This window comes from Phaethon lepturus, unplaced genomic scaffold (genome assembly GCF_000687285.1).
Source record: "Phaethon lepturus isolate BGI_N335 unplaced genomic scaffold, ASM68728v1 scaffold4707, whole genome shotgun sequence".
Classification (NCBI taxonomy): Eukaryota; Metazoa; Chordata; class Aves; order Phaethontiformes; family Phaethontidae; genus Phaethon; species Phaethon lepturus.
In genome coordinates, this window is record NW_010552373.1 from 14,738 (window position 1) to 36,996 (window position 22,259).

General features: G+C 36.8%; 1 protein-coding gene across 1 annotated transcript in view; it reads right to left on the reverse strand.

The window, feature by feature from the left end:
• Positions 1 to 320: 320 nt before the first annotated feature.
• ARFGAP3 (ADP-ribosylation factor GTPase activating protein 3) overlaps positions 321 to 22,259 on the reverse strand; it is a 30,468-nt gene continuing 8,529 nt past the window's right edge. Inside the window, exons 5-15 of the mRNA XM_010291182.1 lie at positions 21,950 to 22,037; positions 21,499 to 21,555; positions 19,682 to 19,728; positions 17,161 to 17,306; positions 12,904 to 13,029; positions 12,194 to 12,316; positions 8,216 to 8,353; positions 6,858 to 6,981; positions 5,788 to 5,878; positions 1,819 to 1,940; positions 321 to 524 (exon numbers count right to left, since the gene is read on the reverse strand). Of these exons, the coding sequence (XP_010289484.1) occupies positions 507 to 524; positions 1,819 to 1,940; positions 5,788 to 5,878; positions 6,858 to 6,981; positions 8,216 to 8,353; positions 12,194 to 12,316; positions 12,904 to 13,029; positions 17,161 to 17,306; positions 19,682 to 19,728; positions 21,499 to 21,555; positions 21,950 to 22,037 (1,080 nt within the window). The 3' untranslated portion in view covers positions 321 to 506. The remainder of the gene's footprint in view (positions 525 to 1,818; positions 1,941 to 5,787; positions 5,879 to 6,857; positions 6,982 to 8,215; positions 8,354 to 12,193; positions 12,317 to 12,903; positions 13,030 to 17,160; positions 17,307 to 19,681; positions 19,729 to 21,498; positions 21,556 to 21,949; positions 22,038 to 22,259) is intronic.

Consider the following 22,259-nt stretch of genomic DNA (forward strand, 5'->3'; position numbering starts at 1 on the left):
AGGTTTAACTTAATTCTATATTTTGCTACAGTCCACTAAATACCACCTCAGCACGTGCTTTTACAGCTCGTAAAACAGTCAGAAGACAAGTTATTGTCTGGTGAGCAAGGATGCAACCACGCAGAGGTTTCTATTAGGAAGCCTCATTTCCATTGTATGCGTTCATCCTTCTTCCTCCTTCCTGCTTCACAGCCAAAAACAGTAACAAAATAAACTTCCAGCATCTAACATTAAGGTTGCTAAGAAATACAAGACTGTAAAGGAGAAAAAAAAAAAAAAAGCATAGGCAATGTAACAAATTGCTACAAGATTTCTGCTCTGTAAAGATGAAATAGCAGTAAGAATAAGGCTGAGCCAGAAAGCTGCACAAGGAAACAAATATGTTGGAACAAGTGAAAACATCAACAGTCTTAAGGCAACCTTCATTCAAATCAGCAGTGTGATTACGTGTATATCTGAAGAGAAATCCTTCTTTAGCGTACTTAATTATGTTGATACAAAAGGCATTATGAACCATATCGATCCTAGAAAAGTTAAAAAAAGAGACAGACATGAATATGTTTTCCATTAAAAGGAATCTGTTTTACTTACATTTGTTAAATAAATAGTAGTTTAATTCTTTAAGACTTAAAGAAAATTGAGCAGCTCTTCCAAGAACTGGAGTTTATGATTAAACTCCAGGATAATTAGCCTGATTTTCAAACACCTGAGAGCTCCCACTGACCTCATAAAAGAAATGCAAACTAACCGGAGCATGAAACATGCTTTACACTATTGAGACCAGGATGTCTTAATTTTATGCACAAACATGGATCAAAGGTATTACTGCCAAGTCAACTGAAGAGCCAATACAAGAGTCGGTGTGCTGGTTTTGGCTAGGATAGAGTTAATTTTCCTCACAGTAGCTAGTATGAGGCTATGTTTTGGATTTGGGCTGAAAACAGTGTTGATAATTCAGGGATGTTTTTGTCATTGCTGAGCAGTGCTTAAACTGAGTCAAGGCCTTTTCTGCTCCTCACACCCCCCTGCCAGTGAGAAGGCTGGGGGTGCATGGGAAGCTGGGAGGGGACACAGCCGGGACAGCTGACCCCAACTGACCAAAAGGATATCCCACTCCATATGACATCATGCTCAGCACATAAAGCTGGAGGAAGAAGGAGGAAGTGGGGGATGTTCGGAGTTATGGTGTTTGCTTCCTAAGCAACCGTTACGCGTGATGGAGCCCTGCTGTCCTGGAGATGGCTGAGCACCTGCCTGCCGATGGGAAGTGGTGAATGAATTCCATGTTTTGCTTTGCTTTGCTTGTGTGTGCGGCTTTTGTTTTCCCTATTAAACTGTCTTTATCTCAACCCATGAATTTTCTCACTTTTACCCTCCTGATTCTCTCCCCCGTCCCACTGAGGGGGGAGTGAGCGAGCTGCTGTGTGGGGCTTAGTTGCTGGCTGGGGTTAAACCATGACAGATGGGCTAGATGATTGCTGTAGGTCTCTTCCAACTAAACTATTCAATTCTGAGTTATGAACTATTATTACTTTAAAAATAAAGTGACAGCAATAACTTCCACAATGGAATTTTTGTTTTAATTGTAAGAAAAGAAATAAACTATATAAGGGAAAAGATATTCTAAGGAAGGTGAGCTATCAGTTACTGATTTATTTTCAAAAAGATAAAGATCTTCTGTCTACCATGAGAGTACAAAGCTCAAAGCCAAATTCATTCTTTTCTCCCTAAAGATGATTCAAAGGCAGGATCCAGGATACCAAATCCCTACAAAAAGGCTTTAACTGATGGTTAATATATTGTAATATTTTTACTAACCTGTATAGATGTCATGACCCCATTAGCAAGTACAGAAAGTTTTCCAGCCACCGATTTCACTCCTTGTTTAAACTGAGCTATATCAGGAGCTGAAGGCAAGACATTTGTTATATTGTAGCTTCCTAAAAGGAGAACACACACACACAAGAAGAAACCAGAATTTTACATTAAAAGCAGCCTTTTTTTTCCCTGAAGTACAATATACTACTAGCAGCACTAAATACCAATGTCTGATCGACACGAAAAAACAACAGACATAGATCTCAAGTTTCTTACAGGCACCTTCCCTTTAATTTTTTTCAGTTGTTCACAATTCCACCCAGAGTGTCATCTTCTACACTTTGTATTCCCAGCTGAGCAAGTAATGTTTGGATAATATATGATTTATTCCGCACTTTCAATCTGCTGCAGTATTATCTTTTGTATCCTAAACAGCTGTTATTACCTTGCAATTTAAAGATGAATGCACTTCAAGTGGTGGCTGAAGTGATGAACCCTATTAGTATGCATGCACAGGTATGCTTTCCATGCTGTATATTCAAACATATTTTGCATTACTACATCTGAGGCTTGGAAAATTCTATAGAATTCTTCTATAGAATTAAGTTTTAAAACTCCAAAACAAAGTTGGCCATCCAGTCTTCCTTAAAGCCAATATAGTTTGGCCAGCAAATGTTAGCTCTACCGCTATTATGAAAAGTATAGGCCTATAGATAACAAAAATCAAAGATGTTTCAAAACTAACTGCATAAATATTAACATACTAACAATTACAATCACCCACTCATTTGCGAAAAGAATTACTGGCACACCTTAATATTAAATACCTGATACTGTAAAAGGCACAAATGGCAGTAAACCAGCATCACAGAACTATGATCTCGGGAATAAATGGGGCTCCTGAGAGGAAGGACCCCAAACCAGACCGTTTTCAAAAAGACAACTGTGATCCGTAGCCTTAATTTAGACACGTAGCCAACGGGGACCAGTCGGGACACAACTGGTGACTTGTGAGCAGTTACTGAACCTCAGACAAGCTCGTCCAGCTGCAGACTCCACAACCTACACAACTGTAACCACTTTTGACAGCAGCTCCATACAAGAACATTGCTATACACTGGCAGCCCTTTCTTCTCCTCCTCTTCTTTTTGAACAGGGGTGGAAGAAGAAGAGAGAAGAGAACCTGCAGCTTCTCTTTTCATGGGAAATTAAAGGCACCTGCCTTGTTAGCAGGCTGAGAAAGACATTACTGCAGATAATTTGGTTTACCTAAGCTAAGTGGTTGGTTTGTAGTGGCAGATGCATAGTCACAGTCAGAGAGCTTCCCACTCCATTCTTTAAAGTCAGCTAGTAGCTGTTTCTACAATGCATGAGCATATTTGTTTATAGATTATTTTCAAAAATTCACTGTCACTGAGATGGCTCTATTTCTGTACTGTAGTTTTGACTTCCTTGCGATCTGTTCCACTTATCAAATGCTTCAGCATTTTTGTTACTAAAGTCAAAGTCATAGAAATAAAATTTGCAGATATAAATAACCGGAGAGAAGTTCTAACCACATCTCAGCCACATGAATTTTCTCATGTTTTTTCTGCTTATGTATGGTTGTCTGAAAAACTTCTTGTAAACGAGACAGGAAAGCAACTCCTTTTCTTGTGATTTCCTTCAAAAACACCATCTACAAGTCAGCCATCTTTCCTAAGCAACAGGTCTGAAATAATGCAAAGTAAAAGCGTTTTCTTGCAGCACCCTACTTTTTGGTAAGTAGCTCCTACAGCATTTTGTACAAAAGCAAGCATCCCAAAACTGTTCTACCCTAAAATCTCAGCAGCGCTCATAAAAACAACTTTAGATTCAAAGGACATTTTATTCTGGCAAGGACCCCAGAATTACAGCAGCGTTTTTGTTGCCAGCCTCCGGTCTCCTGATTACCTTTATTTTGTGGAACTAATGATGGCCCTGGCATTAATTCAACACCAGACTAGCTATCAGTGCAGTGAAATTTCTCCAAGAAGGGCCACTGTCAAAAGACAGTCTTTTGGGTGGGGTGGTGTAACAGAAAGAGATGCAAGGAAGGAAGAATCTGTAGACTGAATATAATAGGAATTTATAATATACAAACTAATAACTCCTGGTGTATTTCTTTCTCAGTATTCTTTTAGAGCAGTTAACAACCCCCAAAATTTAGCAGAAGTTTAGTCTTTGTAATATAACTTTACATTTACTGTTGGGTTACGTGCCAGTGACAGAGAGTAACTAACCTTGAGTCACAGGCAAGTATTTTTCATCCCATTATTAGGAATCTCTGCATTCCCCCACAAGCCCCAGGAACCTTTCCAAGTGGTCAGTTATGAATAATCATGTGTGCATAAATCACATACACATAGTAAACATTATATAATTGCCTGTAAGTACCCTTATTCAGAAGACAGTGAGAATTTTATCACATATATATGTATGTGTACATAGAAAGGCACATTCATATATCTATATATACACACAGAGATATAAATATTTCATATCACACAATTTGCCTCATCTTTAACTTATATTTACCTTTTTCTAGTTCATTCTCTTATTCATTACTGTGTAAAAGCCCCACACATATGACACAAAGGAAAAAATAATTAATTCCATATAAAATAATTTATATGCAAGCAAATTAAAAGAAAAAGGATGAAGAAATTTCTAGTCAACAATAGACAGATAACAAAATAATATTTGTTATCACAATCTCATGTATTATAGAAAAAATAGTTTACAAATTCAGAAAGAAAAAACATTTCTTCACTTATGTTCCCCACATCTTTTTCAAGCACAAGTATGACACCATGTTGCAAATACTCTTTCAAGTGGCTAAAGTAAGTTACTGCAATTTCTGCTTCATGTCTTCTCCCCTAATTTTTTTTTATTTTTTGTTTTTACATTTCAATTGACTAAAATCCAGCTTAAGTAACTAGTAACAGCAGTTACTACTCTACTAGCCAATGTATTCAAAACTCGCTTTCAGGGGATCAAAACTGAACAATCACATTGTTTTTTTTCCTCAAACTTTTCCAAAGTAAAATCAGATGCTGCATACTGTTTGTTTTTCCAGCCTATTTATAAAATTACTCACAGATTTCAAGTTCTTCAATAATTCTTTTCTCCCCATTTCTTCCTAAGTTAAGGAATGAAACCCAACTGATCAAGTCAACAAAATGTTCCAGGATTTCCCACCTTTTCTATCTCACATTATTGCACTATCCAAAAAGGGTGTTGGAAAGAAAACATGAGAGATTTTCAATAGCCTAAGGGGCTACTTTTCAGTCAATCTAGTCTAATACTTCTTCCTTTCTAATTTTATGAACTACACTCTCCAGTGTACGGTGTTCCAACAAATCTTTTGAACAGACAAACCAATTGAAAAATTTCCTTAATAATTTGGCAAGACCACTGTTAAAAGCAGATATCCCAATGAATGGATATGCCATGCAACAGATTAAATGGGAATTTCAAGGCCACTAACATTTTTATTAAAGACTCTCCTTCGATTCAATATTACGATGACAGCTATTTTAACATATATAAATACATAAGTTACTTATGGTAACTTATAAAAAAAACTACCTGATAGTCAATTTAGGTGTTACCTCATTTGTTTTTATAACAAAATATTAGTTTTCCTTTGATAAAAATTATTTACAATATAGTTAGTCGATTATTTGCAACAAGTCACAAAAAGAACAGTGTAAAATATTGAACTTACTGAACTGAAAATACAGAAGTTGAAATTTAAGAAATTAATTGTTTTTTAAAATAATGACTACACCTGTTACGCTTGTTTGACCTATCAGCAATACTAATGCATACTTCACTTTGCACACTTCTTGCAGAACACAGCAACAGCTAGCTGAAAGCACAACTAGAAGCAGAGTATGGGAACATATTCACCACAGGATACAGTTTCTCAATCTGTTCCATATGTACCTGTTGGTTGTTTTTTCTGTTCTTCAAACAAGTCAGCTGAACTTATAGATGAGCTTCCAGAAAGTCTTTCTAGTCGAGCCCTTGCTTCATACTAGAAAAGAATTGAGAAGAAAAAGTATTGTAACACTATGTATCTTTCAAGGTCACGTCAGATAATTCATGAGATTACAGATACAGTTTTAGAACATACAAATCCAGCTGAAGTTGACCATTCTGAAAGTTGTCCCCATTTCGTAGTTTTCACATGACCTACATGGTGTTAGTTTGTCATCATCTCAACTCATTTCTGAGTTATCAAAGAGTGACATTTACCATTGCGACACGAAGAGGCCTGTTAGCTACTCTAAAATTGCTGAAAAACAGTGCAACCATTAAAAACAACTGAAATATGAAATGGAGCGGTTGGGTAGGATAAGGAAAAAGCACTAAGGTTAGCATCATGTTAACCCTTCTAATCATATGATGCTTTTAATTCAATTTTTTTCTGAGTTCCCTGGGAATAGTAATATATTGATTATACTTTTTACATTACTCTTTACATTGTTTATTTTTCATTAAAAATATATTTTTTTAAAAATTATCCCTCACCTCCAAAATGTAACATGATATTAATCTGTTTTTTACTTCTAGGCTGATTCAGTTATATGTCGTTTGTTGAACAATTTAACTGCTCAGTTAACCTCACAATAGTAATAAAGTTTCCATGTAACAAATACAGAGGGGACAGCTATTTTAACAATGGTTGGTTGGCATCAGTTTGGGTATTTAGAACAAATGAAGTAAGCCTTCATCCAGCATCAGGCTGACTCTTTCAAAAACAGACACTGCTGAATCATAGTCTACCACTTCTATCAGAGAGGAATGATGTTGGGGGTAGGGTCCTACTTGCAGCTCCAATTCCATAAAATTAAATACTAAACTATCAGATTATTCGAGTGGACATAATTCTATAAGTTTACTAATTCTACCAATTTTAACTATTTATTGCCTTCTCTTTATACAAGAACACCATTTTTATAGTCAAAGAATATTTTAACATTCAAAAATATTTATCACTGCTTTCTACTTACATCAGCATGATCTTGCCTTCCAAAATACATGTCTGATGAAATTGCTTTTACATTGCCAAACTTTTTTTGTGCCTCATCTGTGTTTAAAGATGGTTCATATTCAGGCTTACGACGAGATGCAGGTCTAAAAGAAAAATAAACTGCATTAGTGAGCGCAACTTTTATTTACATCACGGCAGAATGCAGTAAGTCAAACAAGAAGCACTATCATTTTTGCTTTGTGAAGCCTAAACATAAAATAATCATTTTTTTTAACAAACAAAAAAAAAAAAATCAGTATCAACCCAGGATAAAGAAATTCAGATAACTAAGTTGATATAGCAGCAAATAAAATTTCAGTAACAGTTTTACAAGACGGTGAACATATAGCACTTCAAATTCATTAATCTTTTATCTTTATTTTCCGAGTTTGTTTAAAAAGCAAGATAAATTATGTCAACAAGGATAGAATATTTCTACAAAACCTCAAAAAATCCAAAACACAACGTCAGTGAAATTCAGATTTAAATGTAATAGCACAAAAAGGTTCAACATAACATCCTTTAAACTGTCACTGCCTTCCACCTCAAACATACAAACTCAACACTTGCCTTTTTTTTTTTTTTTTTAAGTAAATGTACTCAAATTAGGAAATAATAGCATTATGGACATGAACTGCTATTTTGTGTAATAGGCATCACTGCTCCACTCTTTAGAAAACAAAAGAACACGGTTGTGTTAAAAAAAACAAGTTGTACTTAAGCGCACAAACTGCATTTTACAGGTAAATGAAAAATAGTTTAAAGTAAGAAGAATAGAAGCAGAAAACACCAACTGAACACACAAACCCCCACATTCTTACATTTTCCAATTGATTACAAAGATAAAAACACAGTTGTAAAAGAAGAAAACATTTGTTTTTTATAATCAAAACAATTAGACCTGTTGCTTGCAAGTATCTTCAGTACCTTCATCCTGAAAGCGGAGTACCCTACAGTTTCATCCATTTGGTAACTGGTTCTCTTTGGTTCATTAGGCAATAAAGCCAAGTAAAGCAAGTATGCTCTCTGAACAGTGCAATTATTTTGAGTTTCTCTCCACATCTTTTGTCTATTACTTTTTTTGCTGAAAGTCTTTGGAAATTACCTCCAGTACATATACTGTACAGCACTGAGCAAAACAGACAGGTACTTAAAATGTAAATAGGAAATTCAGCTTACAAAAGAAATTCATCCACAAAGTCCCTTGACTGCTGATTAAAGTTATGACCAAATTCTCCTTCTAGATTGAAAAAAATCCCACTACTACGGCCAGGACTCAAATAATATCAACAAGCTTGGGGTTTCTGTACAAAAATCAGTTAGGCTTTCTTGGTATACCTGTCTGAAAATCCTGTACTTTTTGAAGTTAACATTATATCAACATCTCTACTATTATTTTCCTTCTTCCAAAAAGAATCTGCATTGTCATCCCATTTAGAGAAAGTGCTGCTCCTCAAATCTGAAGAATCATAGTACCTAAAATAAAATAAATAAAAAAAGTATTGAAAAAGTGGGAACTTTATATTGTTAGATAAATATTGCTATAATGAGTTCACTAGAAAGTAAGTTTTCAACACAATGACAGTTGTCAGTGAATAATCTGGATTTCATAATATTGCTTAGAAGCTTTGTGCAGGTGAATCCAATGGATTTTTTTTTTTTTTTTTAATACATGTATTTGACTGAAAAGTTCAGCCTTTTCTTAGGCTGGATACGGTCATGAATATGAAGCAGACTGCCTGAAAGATACGGTCCCACCAAAACCAGCAAAGTGCTCATTACTTCAAAGTATTACATTGTGCTGGTTTCAGCTGGGCTAGAGTCAATTTTCTTCACAGAAGTTAGTGTGAGGCTGTGTTTTGGATGTGGGATGAAAATAATGTTGATAATAAACCAATGTTTTCAGTTGTTGCTAAGCAGTCAAGGACTGTCCGGCTTTTCATGTGGGCCTGCCAGCGAGAAGGCTGGGGATGTATGGGAAGCTGGGAAGGGACACAGCCAGGACAGCTGACCCAGGCTGCCCAAAGGGATATTCCATACCATATGGCGTCACGCTCAGCATATAAAGCTGGGGGAAAGAGGAAGGCAGTGAGGGGGACCTTTGGAGTTACGGTGTTTTGTCTTCCCAAGCAACCGTTACGCGTGATGGAGCCCTGCTTGCCTGAAGATGGCTGAGCACCTGCCTGCTGACAGAGAGTGGTGAATGAATTCTGTGTTTTGCTCTGCTTGCGTGCGCGGCTTTTGCTTTCCCTATTAAACCGTCTTTATCTCAACCCACGAATTTGTTTCCTTTTTATCCTTCTGATTCTCTCCCCCATCCCACCGGGGGGGAGTGAGGGAGCGGCTGTGCAGTGCTTAGTTGCTGGCTGGGGTTAAACTATGACATACATCATCTTTAGTGTCAGGCAAAGCACTGGGAAGACCACTGTCAAGATACCTGGATGCTTTAAGAGCAACCCTAAGAAAACTTCAGGATGGACCCTGCAAGCACGGCACCACGACGACCCTACAAGGTAGTCTGTTCATAAAGGCTTGGTGCTCTTGACACTCCATGGTAAGATACCAGCTATGAAAAAAGCCACTTTGAACACTCCAGAGATCCAAGAGCACCTAACTAACCCATGGCATCCAATTGTGCTGTGGTTCCACACGGGGCAAAGTTTTCTAAATAACGGGCTGATAGTGCCTAATCTCAGAGTTTCATGTGAGTCAATCTGTAAGGTATGCAAGCAAAGAATCTGCTCCCATTTTCTGAGGCATCAACAAACATAGTTCAGAACAGTAAAGAAAGCCCTTGTCTCTGGTTCTGGTTTTGTTGTTGTTGTTTTTTAAATACAAATACTAATATTAAGTACCTCTGATTTTTGTAACGTTTCATTAGAACAATGCGAAAGAACATATTTCTTAAAAGTCAGTCTTAATTTAATAAGACAATCTTCTCTTGCATATCAAAACTGCAGGAAAAACACAAACAGAAAGAAAAGAAAAAAAAAATAAAAGCAGCATGTTTGTCAATTCTGGTGGTATGTTATCCTTACCTTTTACCCTTTGATTACCTACACATATCTAAACATATATGGAAAATACTTGGAAAAACAAAAAAAAACCCCAAACAATTAAAATGTCAAAGATTAAGAACTTCCCTTTGTGGTTAAATAAACATTCTTACAGTTAGGATACAATTCATTTTTTCCTGATAAATAAGGCTTTTTAGCCCCTCTGCCTTTTGGATACAGGTGGAAAATCCAAAGGAAGAGGCACAGATACAAGTTGAAAAGAAAGGAAAAATCACTGAATCCACTGTTTGGGGCACATCACTATACCAATTCAATCTTACACTGTTCCTGTGAGCTTAGGTTGTTTTCAGTGCAATACCACATGTAAAATAAAATAAAATAAAAGGCAGAAACTCCCACACAAGAGTGGTGCAGCACCAGGAAGTAGTTGGTCTTCCAAAGGTGCCATCTTCCATTCAGATGCCTCTCTTCCTTACCCTTACATCAGCTTAGAAATATGGCAAGGCACTACACGCTTTCCTACAACCAAGGTCATTTTCTTCTGACCTGACTTCTCAGTTTCTATGTCATATGCTCCTATGGTAGCAGAGTGTGGAAGCACAGTACACAACCTGCAAGGAAGCAACGCTGTTATTCCTGCCCACCTAATGGAGAAGCCACAGCAATCTTTATAAGTTCCATATGGATGTGTAATAACAAAAAAGATATACAATATATCCGTGAAGCTATCTAATCTCACAATGGCCACCAAAACCAAAGGATGGGGCAGGGGCTACAAGAGCTGATTTGAATTTTTTCATAACTGCAAAATACTTCGGGGCAGGGGGAGGGGATTGAGGGAGAAAGAAAAACTGCATTTAACAGAAAATAAAATTTTACATTGTTACGTTAATAAATATTTTATTAATTGTATCAAAAAGAAAAATAAAAATCCAAGGTTTTTAAGAGGCTTCAATTATATATCTAAACCTTGAGACATTTAGCTTGCTTAATTTACAGATACTTATCAGCTTTCTAATATCCAGCATGATTATTTTGCTTTTAGGCATATACTAAGATGATACTAAAAATCCTTTACCTCTATTTCAAATTCACAGCTTGGAATAAAGGATAATAACCACCTTACGACAATCTGACTTTATACTTCCTTTAAAGAGAATTAATTTGTATACCAACTCCAATTAGATTCTACTATTGCTATAACTAGAAAAACAAGAGCCGGGAACAGCTAGGTTACAATTTATCTTCTAACTATTGAACCAAAACACATTAAAAAGCTCTTCCATAATTTATCCTTTGCCTGATAGTGGGCTTATGAATAATTTGAGAGCAGTAACAGTTCTTTTCAAGGAACAAATAGGGAAGCACTGAAATGATATGTTTTATTTTACAAGACTGCTGCCAGTTTACTTGGTACCACATTTGCATTTCTGCCACTAGTGATTACACTACAAAGCAATGACACAAAAGCCTTTGTGTTTTTATTTGCCTGCCTACAAGTAATTAGGTACAATTTTTCATGTTTCTGTGGCACTAATCCAATAAAAGCAGTTTATAAAAGCAACACCTGTTTTCCATCTACCAGCCCAGAAACAGCTGTTTCATTGCAATTAGTGCCTGTAGGACTAATTATTTTTCTTCTCCCTTCTAACAGCAGTGTTTTATAATTTGCATTGCATTCATACTCTGATCAAAAATTCATCATTTTTTTCTTACATTTTATGTTCAAATACACAAAAGTCTATCAAATAAGACTGCAGACATCTACACAATACATACAAAATACCTCAAAAAGATTTAAGTTTTTGCATTTGCCATGTGTCCAGTTAAAAGACTGATGCAACTGTAGTATATCTAGTATCAGACCTCGATACTTGTCTAATTTTAAATTGAAAGTTGAAGACAGTACCACCGGGAAAAAAAAAAAAGAATTAACACAAGACATTCTGACAAAAAATTCTCTGGATTCAGTATATAGCAAATAAAAACTTATATGGTAACTGTCTGTGCAAGTAAGAGACTAGACCTTGAACAAGTTAAAACCTGTAAACACATAATTCAGACTACCTTCTCCTTAGAAAAAATAACTCCTCTTGTTTATAAATACATCTGTCATCGAGGTAAGGTCAACTATTTCACAACTCTTCTGATTCACATGTCCCCTGAAAATATGCTAGGTGTTTAGACATGTCCAGTTGTCTTCTGTTTTGATCTTAAGCTCCAAATACATTGTGTATATTTGAATACGTAACTTGCAAATACTTCTACCCACTCTCAAAATAAAGAGCTTATAGATTACCTTGAACTAGAAGAGAAATATGAGTCTTCTACATCATCAGTGTACTTTTTCTTCGGCTTTGCAATTGCAGGCGTTTCCTGCTCTATTGTTTGCATATCTGAGGTTACTGAGTGAGAAATGCCACTGGGGACAGGAAGAAAATATGTATGTAAAGAGATTACAAAGCTCACACTCTAAAAAAAAAAAAAAAAAAAAGACAGCCCAAATCTAGTTTCTGAAACTTGCTGATAAAGCCCAAGCTATACAAACATTTAAGAAGAAAGGAGGAATTAAACAAAAAAAAGACCCTGGAAAACTCAGCTGTAGCTCTCTGAAGTAGTGACAGGACTTCTGAACACACAGACCATTCCAACAGCTGGAAAACACAGCAATGTGACTTTTTCAGAATTCTGGCTTGTAAAAGACAGACTATACTTAGGTTGGTACTGTTCAGTGAAAACATCCTGGCTACCTTCCTCACAGTCAGCTAATGGAGGCAAACACCCTACAGACATCCTACAGTTTTGGTTAACAGCTGTCTGGCAGGTTAGAACTTAAGTCTATCAGAAGCAATCCTGCCCCTTCCCCCTGACAGTTACTACATCTTTTGTTGATATTGTTTTAGTTTAGTTACACACTTTAGTGTATTTCTTCATTTCCTAGAGTAAAATTAAGGATAACTGCAAAAAGCCACAGAGCACTTTAAATGCAGTTTACAGAACTTCACATACCTTCTGTTGCTGCCAAACCCCATGCCAAGTCTCTCCAACTCATTTTTCTTCTTACCAGATAGACTTAACTTTTCTTCTTTTGTTTTCATATCAAGATCTCTGTAGGCCAACCGTAAAGATGATACACTGGAACAAAACACAGTATACAACATATAGCTGTAAACTGCTACACTGAATGCCCAACACAGTAATATTGGTAGAAAATTAACAATATATATTACAGCACTGTATTTTGAATGTTCTGTGTCTACAGAAAATACTAATTATTAATTGGATTAAATTCCAACTAGAAGGATGGGAGAAAGCCAGTAGAGAAGACTGTCTAAACGGTACCCCAGGTCTATGTATAAGCAGGTGGTCTTTTTCAAAACAAATGTGAAACATGCTACTGCTGAAGTTCAGGACACAGTTTTGCATCACCATTAAGTCAACCTGGAAGTGTCTTTTTTCCACAGTCCTTATTCTATGTGGTACCAAATAATTGCCAAAATTCTCCAACTCTGACTTATTCATGATATAATACTAGTATATAGAATTTCCCTTCGGAAGGGAACAGAGCGCCCAATATGCCGACCAGACCCAACCTACAGGGAAGTCTGCTGCCTCCCTGGGGCCGAGGTGAGAGATGTCACTAGGAAACTCCCTGGTCTGGTACAGCCAACCGATTACTACCTGCTGCTGGTCATGCAGGTTGGCAACAATGAGGTTACACAAAGTTGTCTAAAAGTGATTAAAAGGGACTTCAGAGCACTGGGGCAACTGGTTGAAGGATCAGGAGCGCAGGCACTGTTTTCATCAATCCCTTCAGTGGCAGGGGGGACACTGAAAGGAACGGGAAAAAACAGGAACACTGAAAGGAACGGGAAAACACACCTGGTCAACATGTGGCTCAGAGGCTGGTGCCATCGGAGGAATTTTGGGGTTTTTGACCTGGTTTACACGGCACCGGGCCTGCTTGGCATCAGATGGAGTTCAACTAGCTGCAAGGGGGAAAAGGATTCTCGCTTATGAGTTGGTGGGCCTCACTGGGAGGGCTTTAAACTAGATTCGAAGGGAGAAGGGGATAAAACCAGGCTCACTACAGATGGGCCTAGGGGTGGCATGCCAATGTTGGGGGCGAAATCGATAGCCCAGCTCAAGTGCATCCACACCAATGGCCCTGCTATGTCTCCCTCCCTTCTCCCCTTTCATGCTCCTAGTGGTTTTAACACTTGCTATACATGCACTCGAGACAAATGCTAGAGGTAGACCATGCTGCTTTAGTGATGCTGCTCTTCCCTGTGCCCAAAAAGGTGTCTCAGAAGAGGGGAGGAGAGAGTCTTTGTACTCGCAAAATTGAATATATTCTGTATTATGGAAACGTTGAAGCATCCAAAACTTGTAATTTTCTGCACAGCTGGCAACACATTTTGTCATCTGAAACATCCTCACAGTTCAGACATAATAAGGTGTCTTTCTGAGATGCCATAAACCTTCCTATATCTCAAAATAATCTCAACTATTTTCCAGTAACACCAATGTAGCAGAGACAAAGGATTTTAATCTTGATTACAGAATTGTAGAAACACTGCTTAAATTTAATTTGATAGGTTAAAAGTGATACAAATACTAATTTTAATTAATTTCAATTTAATTTAATTTTAATGAGCAATGCAGCAATAAGGTAAATGAAGATTTAGGATGCTGCTGGTTGGCATCCTGCTGCAAGTAGAAGGGAAGCACTTAAGTCTGAAAACCCTTTATAACTTTCCATCAATTTTGTGCTGAAGCATGACCAAGAACTATTTTCTTCCAGTGTGTCTCCTATTTGATTGCTGAAACAGGCCCTTCCCAGCTTGATTTTTTCTGGTCCCATGCATACTGACTTAACTTTAACCAAGAGTACAAGATGCCCCTACCAAAGTTCATACCCTGCTGATTAGTGCATCTCCTGCAAGACAGGAGCTGTGTGGCTGAGCCCGTGAGAATTAAAAAGGCACAGCATCTGGCCGTCTTCCTTCACAGACAAGGGATGTAGGTATCAGCCCGCTATAAGGAACAGTCTTAAAGCATCTACACAGGATACAGGAGAGCACCACTCCTCCACTGACAAGGCATGTCAAAAAGGAGGAGAGCCATCCCAATCTTGTGATGATTAGGTATCAAATGACTGGGGCTTTCAGAGGACTTGCGAGCCAGAACTAAAAAAAATCACGATGCCTTGTGTTCAGATGCTTATAACAATAAAAGTCAGATACAAACCAGGCTGCACCTGTGGAATGACTTCTGAAACCAATAAAATCAGAAAAATATATCTTCAAGGCACAGCGTATGTTCAGGGATGCTTTAAATCAATTCTTACAGTTTAGGACCAACTGTTACACAGAAAATCGAAAATGTTCTCTAAAATTAGATTTTAAACTGCTACTGATAAGATCTACCCAGAACTTTAAGTAGAAGGATTAACAGCCTATCTTACAAAATCTGTTTTATGAACATCAAAAATCTTATTCGCTGTTGATTAAAACAAATAGGGATACCGATCAATTTTTTTAGTAACTCCAGCTACCTAATCCCTTGTCAGTCCGCAGCAGAACATAAAGAAACTGTGTACCAGTTAAAATCACATTTTTAAGTCTCAGGACTCTTTCTTCTTCTAAGTACTAGCCTACAAAAGCATTGCTTCCATTCCCAGCAAGTAACAAAGCCACATTGAATTCATTTATTAAAGTTCATTGCTCATGCTTTTAAAATTAAAACCATCACACAAATTAGTTGGAAGCAAACTGAATTTTAAAAGTATTCACCCTTCTTTAATTTTGGTATATACTGCCATCTACAGTTACAAATCCAGAAAGTTACTCTTTAAGGGAAATACAGTTCTCTTGCCTTTACTGGGATCGGATCCATAAACTGAAGTATTTGTGTACCACTCATGCTTGCAGCCAGTTTTAGAGGGTTCTCGCCACTGCAGAAAGGTTGCAACAAATTTATACTACGTGGATCTATATAGGTCTATACATTTCTGACACAGAAACCAAATCACTACTTGGAACTTTCTTCCAAACTGAATTGTATCATTACAGATAGTATCATTAAAGAAAAACAATAAATAATAATGAACAATCATTTTTCTTGTTATTTAGTAGTCCATTCCTCCAAGTCACCCTACTGGTATTTTTTGGCAATCATTGAGAAGCATGAGTTTGTGGTAAAAATAGGAATCAGGAAAAATGAACGATCCTCTTATGATTAATATTTTTGATGCACACAAAACACCCATTTCTGCAGAGGCTACATAAAAGTGAGCAACAGGAGTAGGAAGGAGATTATAGACCAAAGAGCTTGGTACCATGAGCTCAAAGTGATCCTGTAATTATGCAATAATTCAGAAAATTCCTCAATAGGTCATAAAAAAGATGCATCTTAGCACTTAAGAGAGGACGTTAAGCATACAGCAGAAGTGTACACTAATCCACACTCTAATAGTCTAATTGTGATGACAACTAACAAAATGTTAAAAACCAAAAACATGTAGCAGAGAAATGTAACGGAAGGAACCAGGAACAGTGCCCTCTAAGCTTTAGACCTGAGTATTTATTAACTAAGATGGACTAACAGATTTGAGGCCTCAGACAAAAATATTCCAAGGGTTTTGGTGAAAATGAAGGCAGCTCCTGGTTAAAACAGCTGAAACTTAAGCAGGCAATTCTAGACATATTTAAGCCACCCCTTGCCTTTATCATAGAAACTCTTACCCAGTGAGTACAAATAAAGCTGAATATTTGCATGTTCCCTATGCTTAGAAAGACTACAGTTACTCAGTTCACCACATCAAAACAAAATAAACTAGGTAACTACCATGGGGTAAAGAAAGTTCAAGAGGCAAGAGTTTTCTGTGGTAATACTTAAATTTAAGACGTTTTAGATGTATTTCACATTTTATTCATATGTATCAGCAGAATGTCTCCTTATTTTCTGTGTTAAATAAGAGGGTTACTAATATAAAAATAACTAAGGTTCTTTTTAAAGACAGCATTGGTCTCTTTCTACAGTAAATAATCAATCACAGAAACACATACTTAATGGAAAAAAAAAGGGCAATGGGGGAATTACTGTTTGGCCCACCTCATCCACATTTGGGATTTTTTTTAAAGCAAGAACTGAAGATTTATTTTCATGAGCTAATCTCTGGTAGTATTTAAAATGTTGACAATTATTTCATTAACATGAAATTAGGCTTCATGTTTTACCATTGTATATATAATTAATACTTACAGTGGCTCTTCCTTCTCAGTTTTCTTACTGCTATGAAGATCCTCTTGTTCCTTCATTTTATCTACAGCTTGTGCTTGTTTTTCAATCTCATTAAAGCTTTGGCTGCTCACTTTTTGTGCCCCCAAACCACCCTTCTTGGCACCGAGCTTGATTTATTGAAAAACAAAACACAAAAGCCCCAACATTATAACTGAGACAATCATCTCAACTGACTTAACAGTCAACTTTAAAAGCAACAGCAAAGACTATACTCTGTTCAGGAGCATATGCAAATAGCAACCATCACAGGGTAATGAAACTATTATAGTTTTAATCGTTCAGAAGTTGGCATGTTCAAATAAATGCTATAATATATAGCATAACTTTAGTTTGTTAATAATGATTTTGTTGCATAGGAATAACATAACAACGTTTGTTGCAGTGGAACCATTTAGGGCTCATTCACAATTTACATTTAGCAGTGGCAAAGATTCTTCAATTAGTTCTCACTGGCCACTGCTAGTGTGTTGTCTTAAGATGAAGTATTGATTTATTCATACTTTCAATAAACATGAACATATGTATTTACTGATTTATGGTAGGAGAGCAATATAAAAGTTTTGTGTATGCACAATTAGCTTTTGCATGTGACAAAACATCGTAAACTTTTTTTAGATAAACACATCAGCTGAGAAGTTCCAGTTTTGCACTCATTCGTTGAAAATAATTCTATTTCTAGTTCATATTACTTCAATACAGAGATATATATGCTTTCATTCTGATTTATCAAAGATTTAAAAATGCTGGTTCAGACAGTGGCACAACACTCATTGCTGTTCCTAAACAAACTCTTCTCCCATTTAATTCCTCATCTGCAACGCTGTAGTAATATTAATTTTCACAATACACTTATCTTAACTTTTTAATGCTTTAAATCCTTCATGTAAAACCTCTGGCCTACATACATATGGTTTTAGGCTCTGACACTACAGTCCACAAACTGTACATGCACCTGTGAACCCAGTTACGTTCTTCTTACTGGAAGGGAACACACCTGCATAAACCATTTAGAATAAGAATTTCCTCTTGAATATTAGGGCCCTCTAGTGGGAGCAAGAAATAATATGTTTCAATGTGAATGACTCTTCTGCTCCAATAAATCTTAAAAATCTTCTGCCATACAATAGCCCAGACTTAAAAGAAGCGTAACATACTGTCACCCTAATAGCCTAATATTAGGGCTGTTTTCTTGGGACTCAGGAGCCAAACATTCAAAACCTAACTTTTCCTAGCTAACTTGAGTTGTCTTACTCAGTTTTCAGGTTCCTTGAACCATCATTCTGAGATACTCAACTCTCCTCATGCCTTCTCTATAGAGACCAGATGCCGAAGTGTTAAGACCTCATGCAGAAACAAGTCTGGAAACTACCTTGAAACTATCTTGAATTGAATGCAGCTGCAAGTTGTCTACAAATACAACCAAATACCATACTGCTGTGTGGCATGAGATGAGGAGTGCTCCAGAAATACATATCTGAATGTCTCAAACTCATCTTATGGTAGATTATGCCACACATGCATATTTAGCCACTCTAAAGCACTATGGGAACTCCCTCTGTTTTCAGGATTTGCTACAAAAAGATCTCAACACCAGCTACCTTAGGAGAAAGCCTGAAGAAGCCCTGCAACCCAGTATCAGCAAGTGAGAAGAAAGGTTACAGGGCATCAGTGGAGTTGCAGGGACAATAGTTGTGAAAAGAACTGAAAAGAAATGGGGTAGAGACCTTGACATCAATATATACTTTGACATTTTTATTTTACTCATTTTTTAAAAGATATCACCTGCTGTTCAAGTCCAGACAGCACAAAGAAAATGACACTCAGATAAACATGTGGAAGTCCAGACAGTTCAGTGAGGTACATACATGTAAACAGACTCACAATTTATCTGAGGTCAAAAAACAACCCACAGATCTGAAGCACTCTACTACATAACAACAGTAACCTGTTAAGACAAATTCACTTTAAAAGTAATCCATTTTGGAATCATGGAATAGTCTGGGTTGGAAGGGACCTTTAAAGGCCATCTAGTCCAACCCCCCTGCAATAAGCAGGGACATCTTCCACTAGATCAGCTTGCTCAGAGCCCCATCCAACCTGACCTGGAATGGTGCCAGGCATGGGACATCTATCACCTCTCTCAACAGCCTGTTCCAGTGTTTCACCACCCGCATGGTGAAAAATTTCTTCCTTATATCTAATCCAAATCTACCCTCTTTTAGTTTAAAACCATTACACCTTGTCCTATTGCTACAGGCCCTGCTAAAAAGTCTGTCCCCATCTCTCTTATATGCCCCCTTTTCAAACAGACCATTGGCTGTTTAAATATGGAATCAGTTTTCAATTCCATTTTGGTTTCATAAATCATTACTGATACAAGTACTGCTTAGTGTTAACTTATGATACATTTCCATATTACAATCTACGTATTTCCAAAGATCCATAATATAGAAAAAAATACATACTATTTATATACACTTACCCCCTTCTTAGCTTGATTTGGCTTCTTTTTTATGAAGGTGGTGTTCTCTGCAAGCATTAAATGTATATTACTTGACACACAATTTTATTAATTCCAGAACTGCAGAAGATAGTTCCCACAATATCAGCCTCAAAACAGTTTTTTGGAATTTATGTTCATGCCTTGAAGTATTACAGTTTCTACACTAAGAGACTGAGATACTAAACTGAGTTACAGGGAATAGAGCTGTGAATATCTCTAAGAAAATGTGGGAAACTGCCTCTGATTGAGGATATGGCATTTCTTGCAAATACATAATAGGAATAAAATTACAGCTCAGTTTTCAGTTGTAGATACCAGCTAATAAACAGAACAAGAATGCGGGACTTGCTATTCCAAATCAGACTAGAAGTTCACCTGATCCCATACCATTTCCAAGATTACTTGTTTCCTGGATGGAAAGGTATTGGCTATGTTTAAAACCACCAATGACACAGATAAAACATACCTGTATCATCATAAAATCACACACATTATCAGAGGTGACAATATACACTCTATCACTACATTGAACAGCCTTGTTCACCTGCCTAAGTACAGTATCGGGAGTTTGAAAGTTACAGCCTTAATGCTTCGTATTAAATGTCAAAACAGAAATGACCCTACATTCTGCTCTGCATGAAGTCTGACACAACTCCTAATCCTGATATTTTTATTGAGACCCTAACAGGACTCACTACATTCTGTAAGGCACTGTATTGTGCCTTCTTGACACCTACCCTGAGCCAGGGTATATCTCCCACAGTCCTTAGTTTTCAATCCGCAACTCCTATCGAATGCTTGTACATACAGAAAAACTGGTCTGAGCTGAAATTTAGTTGGGAACAGGCATACACAGAACAGATATTCATGTAAGATAAAACTTGTGATGTCCAAAACAAAGAAGAAAAGCACTTGTTTTATGAGAACATGTGTTAAAGATACAAATGACAAAACCAGAAGTGTATGCAGTTAACTATTTTTCCTAGTGTCCAAGTCTCAAAAAAAAAACCCAACCCAAAACCAAACCCAACCAAGTGAATATAAAAACAGCAATGAAGACCATACCTTCTGGAAGCACTGAGTTAGACCCAGCCACTGCTTCTTTACTGCCCCTATGCTGCTGACAATCAATGCTCTTTATTCTCAGAAACCTGCTCCTGCAGGTTGATCCTCAAAATGATAAACCACTGATGTATTTTATTCTATTCTATTCTACTTTCCTCAAGTGTTTTTTTACTTACTTATAGTATGATATGCTCTTCAGTGTTAAGTAAATTAAGATCCTGGACATTGAAGATACTGTATTATAAATACAAGACTTGTCCAGTTTTAATTTCTATGTTCAGTTTTCTGAAAAGGGAGGAAAAACTATGTCTAGATAGAAAGACTGACCTATTAGTACAAGATGTGTTTGCTTAACATAAATAACAGGCCATTAATCACAGCACAATGCTGTATTCCACCCGTGTGCTTTAAATGCAGAACTTCAAGCAGTCTAACAGGAGGTGTAAAACATTAATGGTCACCTTTATTAGGTGTGACATCTGTAGGATGTAAATTCATCAGGTTGGCTAAGGTAAGATAGATAAAACCAGAACACCACTGACTAAAATTAATTTCTTAGAAGTAAACAATTTAACAGAAGAAGTTGTAACACAAATTCAGATCTTTCAACTAATTCATGCACATTGATATTAAAGTAAGAATTCCACATCCCTTCCCAGTCATACACTGACTGTAAAAACAAATATATAAGTACACTATACTGGCTGCTACCTTCTGCTTACACTCATTACCTAATGCAGCTTTTGGTGATGTACTAAGGCAGTCAACACTTGGTCCATGTTCTGGTCCTGAAACATAATGAACAACAAGGGTAAGAATAACAGAAAGCTCTTTGAATGCTTAAAATACCAAAACACAGCTCACAGTACTCAGGGTGCTGTTTGGTATATATCATGTAGTGTGTTATTTCTGTCACAGCTTTACCAGTTACTAAAAGAGCAGCAGTCACCCAAAGATTCACCTGAAGTCTTTTGAATTAATTTGGATTTCTATTAAACATTATTAAAGGAACATGCAGTCTCACATGTTCTAGCATAACCCTTCTAAAAAGTCCTTCCTCTCCAAAATTCTTGCGTTATTAGCATGGTTAGGTTATTTAACTATTAAAGTAGGCTAAAAACAGTCTAAATAAAGAGACTACCAGAAAATTGCAGCTTATTGTTAACAAAGAATCAGTCATACCTTCATAGCATTCTGGAATATTTTCTGAAGTTTTCTGCTGTAGAGAAACTGGCTCTGGATCTGATAACACCCATTCTGTATTCTTTGCCTTGAAAAAAATTACAAAATCAAAAGTGCACATAGAATAGAATACAGCAAATAAATTTGAGCACTGAGCTCAAAGACTGCCTAAGCACCACTGATTAGTTAATATTGGATTCTTATGATTACAGCTTCTAGGTTTAAAACCAGTTCTCAGAAGGGCAGTTATTAAAGTTACAAGAAATGCCTACCTTTATTAAAAGTGAGCTAGTTTCAAACCACTCCTGAG